The following is an 8,415-nucleotide window of genomic DNA, read 5'->3' as shown; positions in this document are numbered from 1 at the left end:
ATTTCCACATAAACTCATAACACAAAAAGAAAGAACCAATTTTTATTTCATTCAATAATATGCTATGATGTGCTGTGTAGCAGCATGAATATGATGTATATGATTTACTACAATGGTATTAAGGTTATATTCAGTTAGTTTGCAATTTGAAAAAATCATGAATATTTAAAAAGAAAAAGACTGCTGAGCCTTCCCGTTTTCACAGAAAGAGTCGAAAAATAATATCCTTTTCTTAGGAGTTACAAAGATGGGATAATTGAAAAAATATTTGCTTTCTAAAATATTTATTGGTATTGGTCACTTCACACTCATTCAAAATTCCTGGTTACTTTATTAAACAACACATAAATGTAACTTCCATGTCTGTATCCATGGTAACCTAAGCACCACTGTGCTAATATTCATGAACTATTTCACACTCGCATATATATTCATGTCCTAGCTCTGGTAATGAGACTATAATACACATATAGAAGCCTTGTAACTCAATCATCATATCCTTATCACCACAGCCATGGTCAACAAAACTATGACTGTACAACTACAACCTGTATCCTGTCGTACATTCAAACCGGTGTGCAGAGTATAATATATACTGTATACATATATATATATATATATTGAGATAATACATGGATATATTGAACACTAGTATTCCAAGATTAATTGTAAACACAAAAGAAAGGAAGTATTCTTTCTTTAAAACACTGGTGAAAGATCAACTTCCAAAACAAGAGATACATTCAAACAAAACTGATCTCAGATACTATAGGGAGTGCTAAATGAAACAAAAAGCAAACTAATACTGTATACTAAACATTACTTAAACTGTAGCATAAAAACTACTATCCAGTGGTGATTTTAAAAAAAGGTTATAACAATTAATGTAAACACTCTCTCTTAACCAAAAAAGGACATAAAATAGATATTCTGTTCCAAATATGCATGTTACGATGAGGTTCCCTTACATGTTGCAAATCATTCATAAATCATTTTAATCTGATTTCAATGCAACATAAAACCACATTCAAACCTAAACCAAAAGACTAATCTAAGAATGCAATACGTCCAGTGTTACACAAGCGTTGATCTATTACTTGTTTATTGGTTGGAGAATGTCAAGCACCTGATTAATGTCTCCTCCCTTGATTTCCAAGAGATTGGTCAGCCAACCTCCCTCATTGTTGTATCCCATTGACTGCATCTGTTCCAGAGCGCGCTGGATAGTAGGATCTGTTGGGAACAATCGTGTCAGTTTATACAAAGGAGAGGTTCCAAGTTCAGGAATATTTAGATATATTAAGGCATTTATGTATTTAGGTATCAGATAAACTTTTCACTTATCTGTATTCTTCATCATCTTTGATTAATATGATCAATTTACACATAGATTTTGAGATTATCAATATCAGAATAAGAAGAAAAATACTTACTGGGATGGGGTTGAAGTTCCGAAAGGTTCGGATACTCGACTCTCCCGTCACTTGATGCCAAAGGTTGTTGAGTTGTGGTCTGCGCCTCCTGTGTAGCCTCTTGATTGACCAGAGTCCAGTCTTCTGTATCAGAAGCATTGTGCTCGGCCTCCATGTGTTCACCGGCAGGACTGCTCACTTCCATCTGCTCGGATCCTACTGAGGTGCTCTTGCTTGCCTGGCTGGTGGGCTGCTCGTCGGTCTGAACCTCAATGTTGATGCTCCTTCCTGAGCCCACAGATCCAGCCTCTGAGCATGGACCCTTTGATGGAACTTCAGGGGTGGAGGGAGCCGAACCCTGGCGGGATGGAATGTCCTCACTGCCGAGGCTGCATCTCTGCCGGATGCCGTTGTGCTCCACAGACACTTCCACATCAATACCTACAGATTGAGGAAAGAGCTAAAGGTTAACAATTGCAGGACTGAAATGTAGGAATAACCTTAATATTTTCTTTGCTTTTCTCAAGTCATTTATGCCAAAGTGAAAAGGAAATGCAAGCTAAGTCCAATAAAATGTTTTCACTCCTAGATATTAACAACTTGCCTAATCAATTTCTCCAGGAAAATGAAAGACAAAAACAAAAAAATTGTCATGCAATGTCAGTTATTTCTTCATGTTCCAATTCCCTACCAACTTTTTTAAAAAGCTGATCTTCATTCAGCACTTATTTAAATTATTTTCTTTTTCCCATTTACAAACAATTACTTTCTCCATATTCATAAATGTTTACAAATATGTACCTTAGAAAAGAGAAGGTGAGGGAGAATGCAGGAAAATTTGGAAGAAAGAGATACAATGTGGCAGAGTATTTTTAAATGTTAACAAAATATGTACATTAGAAGAGCCAAGAAGACAGGTCCTCAAGAGTGATAGTAAGGGAGTTGACTGGAGAAAGTGAGGGAAGCAACAAACTGTGGAAGAGTAGAGAGGAGAGAGGTAGTAAGCAATATGTGGGAAAAGGAATAATAGCATGGTCAGGGAGAGGAGTAAAGAGAAAAAGAAAGAGAGAGATGAGAATAGCAGAGCCACACAAAAGAAAGAAAGAAAGAAAAGGAGCAGGAGTAAATTGGCTCTAACTCCATGAACTACTAAGTCATACCAAGTGGATCCAACATGGTGGCAACTGTCTCTCCCACATTCTTCAGATAATCTTCTCCTGATGGCTTGCTTCCCTGTGCACCATTCTTCTCTTTGTCTCCGCTTGCATTGGGAGAAGCAGATGAGGAGGAGGATGAAGAGGAGGATGAAGAGGATGAAGAGGAGAAAGTGTGGGGCTGTGAGCCATTGACTGGGTTGTTCTGGCCCCCAGTCCAAGCTGTCCATATCCCACGCATCACATTGGCAACATGTTCAGAGGCCATCTGGGATGCAAAACGGTGTGCTTGCTGGGCGACCTCCTCAGCCATCTGTTGTGCCTCTTCAGCAACCTGCTGTGGGTTTGGTCCATCGTGTTCCATGTCCATGAAGGGGCAGGGGCCAGGGGCTGTGCTTGTCCAAGGACACTCATTGTCTTTGTTACTGCTGCTTCCATTCTGCTCTTGTGACTTCTGATTCTGCTGTTGCTGTTGAGTCTGACTCTGTTGTTGCTGTTGACTCTGACTCTGTTGTTGCTGGTTATTCTGACTCTCTCCTTGCTGCTGGCTCTGCTGCTGTCCACAGTTACCCTGGCTCTGACCTTGGCTGCAACCCCACTGATTGCCATCCTTGCCCCCCCACCAGCTCCAGAAGCCTCGTCCTCGCCCACAGCCTCTCCTGAATCTGCGGTTGCCATGTCCACCATGGCCGCCATGACCACCATGCCCCCCTTGTCCTCCAAGGCCTCCCCATCCACCTCCAAATGAAGCAGAGGCTCCGGCCATCCCAGGACCTCCAGCTGTGGCAGAGGACGTTGAAGTAAAGCCTGGTCCACTGTCAGCCTCAGTGTGCATGCCAAAGTGGGTTGAGAAGTGGCCAGGAGGACCATGGTGCTCCTTCCACCAGAACTTTGGTGCGCCCTGTAGGTGAGAAGAGAAATATTCATATATGTCCTTTGGTAATTAGGCAGTCTTATAGGGGAATATAACTGTATCAGGCTGTACTATCAAGAGTCAAGAGCATATGAAGGCCAACAATCTCTCTGCCTCTGTCTGTGTTGGTCTGTCTAATAATAAGGGGAAAAAATCCAAAACACAAACCTTTGCCTCGGGCTTCGGCATACGCATCATACGGTGTTCGGGGTGCTTGCCCTTGAACTCACACGCAGCGCAGAGGTCAAAGTCCCTACAGCTGACGCACCGGTAGCGGAAACCACGGACGCTGCCTTCACAACCATCGCAAACCACTCCTTCGTGCACTGCTCCCTGTTGGCTTCCTGAAATGGAAAGAGGATTGTAGTGGCACTCTGCAAATTACAGCAATGTTATAAATTAAAGAATTTTATAAAGCCAAGCTAGATGTCAGTTCTATTGAATCAAATGAGGACACCTGTAGAGCTCTTCTCTTCTTTCTACTCACCTGGGAGGGAGTTATTGAGTCCAAGGTCTGGTCGTGTTCCCACTGTCACAGACACCTTGAAGAGTTGCAGCTTTTGCTTGCTGAGTGAATCTGCGATGGCCTCCACTAGTTCCTCATCGGACGAGATTACGATCAAATCTCCCTCAGAGTCTGCAATGCCACCAGGAAAAGATTGTTGCAATGCTTAGGTCTACTCTGCTTTGTTATATAATCGATACAGAAGCAAAATGGAAAATTACCATAAAAAGAATGGAAATACATAGGCATGGCAAGACCCACAGTTCTGCCCTATTTGGGAAATCTCTCCCTTTTTTCCTGACAGAGCAAGATTTGTACCAGTGCCATAATGACTTCAGCTCTTACATAGAAAAGTCATAATTCATCAAGAATATGGTCCAAAGCAGTTTTTCCTGTCATATTAAATTTCCCTTCAACATGTGGATATCCTGTATTTTGTATCAGGTGTTTTTTTTATCAATCATATTATCATATCAACAAGTACAATTGATCACTCAGTTTTCTACTGTTGAAATCAGGAAGAATATTTGGATAAAAACTGCAAAGAGAGGGAATTAGAAATCATTTAGTAAGTAGTTTTTCTTTTCTTTTTTTTTCTTTTTTTTTAAGTGAAAGTAAAACTTAATGTATCATTAAATACTGCTGAAAACAGGAATACTTAGCCATAATAATAACCATTAAAGTAATTTTTCTATTCTAAAAATATACATGTCCAAAGGGCTTATAATTGCTATTGGTAATAAATAGATAAACAATATAACAATAATAGAAAAAAAAAGAGAAAAAGAAAAGTTCTTCAATAAAAGCAAACAAAGAAAATACTTCTAGTACCAAGGTATTTTAAAGCAGGCATCATAAATGTTGGATTTTGTAATAGCTATTAAAACTTCCTGTCCATGGTAAGTTTCACACAAGTTTCCTAATGGGCTAGGATAAATATGACATAGTATATGAAAATCTATTTTTTGGCAAATATAAAGTTTTTGTGTGTTATGCGTTTCCATAGGACCCATTGAAGATACTCATATTGCAATGCGCAATATAAGAAGTATTGTGAATATCTTTTCTAAAAGCTCCTACTGTTTTTATAAATTTATCCTGACATTTACTAACCACTGTTTACCCCATTTAAGTATCAAAATCAGATTGAACTACAGAGCCTGTCTTTATTAACCCAAACAGGACGGGTGGTACAGCATGTGTACCGCGCATTCAAAAGCCCAGTTGCTGGGCGGCACAGTATTGTGCCAGCCATTCAATTGATTTAGGCCTAATAATTCGAACGCCCCGGCATTTGGACATTCAAGGCTAGAATTCCCCCGTTGGGGATGGGTTAAGTAGTAAATTATACAAATCTTGGCATTTGCAGAGGATTTCTTGGTCAGTGATAGCCGTTTGTATAACACATCAATCCAATACCTGACATATATTATATGATGATGGGAAAGATTTTATCAAATGTGGACACCTTAGTTATGAACAGTATGAAAAGTAGTAAAGCAAGGAAAGTCCTTACTGAATTCATGTATTTATGTTTATTAAAACTTCATAATTCATTCATAAAATGTAAAGGAAAAAACACACACAGACACACAGACACACAGACACACAGACACACAGACACACAGACACACACACACACACACACACACACACACACACACACACACACACACACACACACACACACACACACACACACACACACACACACACACACACACACACACACACACACACACACACATTAACCCTTTCCCGGTGGGGCACGCGCTACACAAAAACCCCTATGCCAGGCCATTGCAATATTGCATTGGAAACGTCACACTGGCATGACGCCCCGGCATCGGGAATTTAGCTGTGTCACAAGGGTGTGACACACCGTCGTCATAGGGTTAACAGAATCTGACAAGGGGAAAACTCATTCAACAAACACCACGACGTCACCCACCTTTCCACGAGAGAGTGATGTCCTGCTGCCCGAGCCCGAAAACTGAACACACTTTCTCCTTCAGACAGGTAAAGTTTGTGGCAATGCCCTCTGCCAGGCCAAAGCGACGCACCTCTTGCCGGCCTCCTCCCACATCCAGGTAGGCTTTGACGCTCATGCTCCTGTCGTCTGACATCTTAGTCCTTTAAACCCCTGAAATGGAAAATGGGTCATGAAAACCATGAGAGGAGGAGATGAAGGTGATGAAGACGAGGATGATGATGAAAAATAATTAGAAAAAACATACAAACACTAAAAACAGATATTAACATGGAGATAATAAGATGTATATTTTCCTGAAAACAGAGATTACATATAATGAGTAAAAAATATCTTTCAATCCTCAACTTGAGAAGAGGATGGAGAAGGAAAAGAAAAAAAGAAAAAGAAAAAAACACCAAGAAAAGACATTTTTTTCTGAATCAGGTTGCATATTGCACAGTCTCCTTCAAGCACACGTCAAGTAGGATTTACAGGCCAAACAATTTTTAGTGAAATGTTTGGCATGCTTCCACTACAAGGTCTGGCCAGTAAGAGGCTTTCCCACTCAAAAATAGCCATCTAGCTGAAGAGATGGTGCCACATCTGCCACAGTGACAGCTGGCAACTTGAGAGAAATTGCCATATTGGTTTTTCCCAACTGTGAATGGGTAATAGATGTACTTAGTCTTCCTCTCATTGAGGTAATGACTAAGTTGAGAAAAATAATTGACAGGCGAGAGGCAGCAATGTGTCGCCCTAACAATCTTTTCCATACACTTACACTAGGGGGTAAGTTCTTGATTAAATAACAATTACTTTATTGACAAGTAAAGTATAAATTGAGAGTCAATATTATCTTGGACTGTACTTTGCCTTCTTTTTCTTCTTCTTCATCTTTCGAAATAAAAGTGTGTGTGTGTGTGTGTGTGTGTGTGTGTGTGTGTGTGTGTGTGTGTGTGTGTGTGTGTGTGTGTGTGTGTGTGTGTGTGTGTGTGTGTGTGTATTTGTGTGTGTATCAGGAAGATGAGACAGTAAACATTCATTCTATCAATCTAACTATTGATGTGTCATTTTTACTATCTTTACACTATTACTATATCACTGTATCATAACCATTCATATTAATATCATTGTCATAATGATAGTACTATGACAATGACAAAATATAAACAAAGACCTACAATAACAAATTAAAACCAGAGTCCACAAGCCTTGAAGCCAGCCTAAAAACAACAAGCCCTGTGGAGTGTAACTAAAGTAACTCAACCATAGGACAGGGTGGCCAGAGGAAGCTCAGGACCAGGGCAGAGTCCCAGTTGTGGAATCTGAGCTTAGAGGATGCAGCTATATCCAGCTGAGGAGTGGAAGTGGCTAATCTGAGTCACATGCACATGACTTGGGCAGAGGAGGTTGTGGTAAAGATACAGTGGTGCATTAATGAAGGTGCAATATGCGACCGCAGCTTTTACTTCATAAGCAAATGGCTCTTACTCCTATATAACACATTGTTGATGATCTGCACTAATAAATACTCTTAATACCATCATCCATTAAGTTAATCCTTCTAAACTGACAAACCCATTAACAGGGCAGCTCACAAACAACTGGTCTATCTGGACAAAAAGTTATAAAGGTATATCTAACATTTTTTGACATTTGCATATTATCACTTGACCAATTTGTTCCCCTAAATTCTCAATCATATAAGTAGATATTGTTACATTTGTGCAGATTTCTGGTAAACAAATATCAACATTTAAGTGTACATTTTACTGCATTTCATGAGCAGATATACAACAAGGACGTGGTAAATTTTCAGTAGAGCTCCTAAAAAATTATGACAATTATAAATAATCGTACAATAAGAGTATAAATTTAATCACTGTATAAATATGACATTTATCACTTCATCCTTGATAAGAAGCACAATATTATTTGCTAACAAAAATAAAATAATGACAATTTTCTGGTGACAACATTATCTATTAAGAAAGTATAAGTAATCTAAAAATAACTACAAGTCCACTGTCTTCGAAACATACAAAGTAATATGAAAGAATCTTGGCAATTTCCATACACTAATTCGGCAAAAAATATTGCCACATTCCTCCAGATTTTCAAACATATGTCACATCACAGCACAAGGACGAACAAGAATCTTAGCAAACACTGCACCTAGACCATCTATGCACTTAAACAATTAATTACTTCAACTCTGAAAAAAGCTCAGGAAATCACCAATAATTTTGCAGTCCCACACATATGGGTTATGCCAATGTGATCACTTCACATACCTGCCCAATCTGGCAAGTTTCCAACACATCAATCTCTCACCCAATATTTATTTCAAGATGATCAGGATCACCAACACCATTGAAAAATTCTTATCAACAGATTCGATTTTCTAAATAAAGAGATAACTCGGTGCATTTTACTTGTGAATTTAACATTAACAAGGA

General features: G+C 39.3%; 1 protein-coding gene across 2 annotated transcripts in view; it reads right to left on the bottom strand.

Annotated features, from left to right (window-relative positions):
- Window positions 1-267: 267 nt before the first annotated feature.
- The window catches only part of ref(2)P (refractory to sigma P), an 8,670-nt gene continuing 522 nt past the window's right edge, over window positions 268-8,415 (bottom strand). For both annotated transcript variants that reach the window (XM_043007825.2, XM_086533730.1), the window contains exons 2-7: window positions 5,936-6,127; window positions 3,967-4,116; window positions 3,648-3,823; window positions 2,573-3,467; window positions 1,434-1,853; window positions 268-1,233 (exon numbers count right to left, since the gene is read on the bottom strand). In XM_043007825.2, coding sequence (XP_042863759.2) covers window positions 1,094-1,233; window positions 1,434-1,853; window positions 2,573-3,467; window positions 3,648-3,823; window positions 3,967-4,116; window positions 5,936-6,110 — 1,956 coding nt within the window. In that variant the 5' untranslated portion in view covers window positions 6,111-6,127 and the 3' untranslated portion in view covers window positions 268-1,093. The remainder of the gene's footprint in view (window positions 1,234-1,433; window positions 1,854-2,572; window positions 3,468-3,647; window positions 3,824-3,966; window positions 4,117-5,935; window positions 6,128-8,415) is intronic.

The sequence above is a fragment of the Penaeus japonicus genome, unplaced genomic scaffold (genome assembly GCF_977035675.1).
Source record: "Penaeus japonicus unplaced genomic scaffold, GWHDUDI00000001_assembly GWHDUDI00000039, whole genome shotgun sequence".
In the NCBI taxonomy this organism is placed as follows: domain Eukaryota; kingdom Metazoa; phylum Arthropoda; class Malacostraca; order Decapoda; family Penaeidae; genus Penaeus; species Penaeus japonicus.
This window is presented reverse-complemented; position numbering and strand designations above follow the sequence as displayed.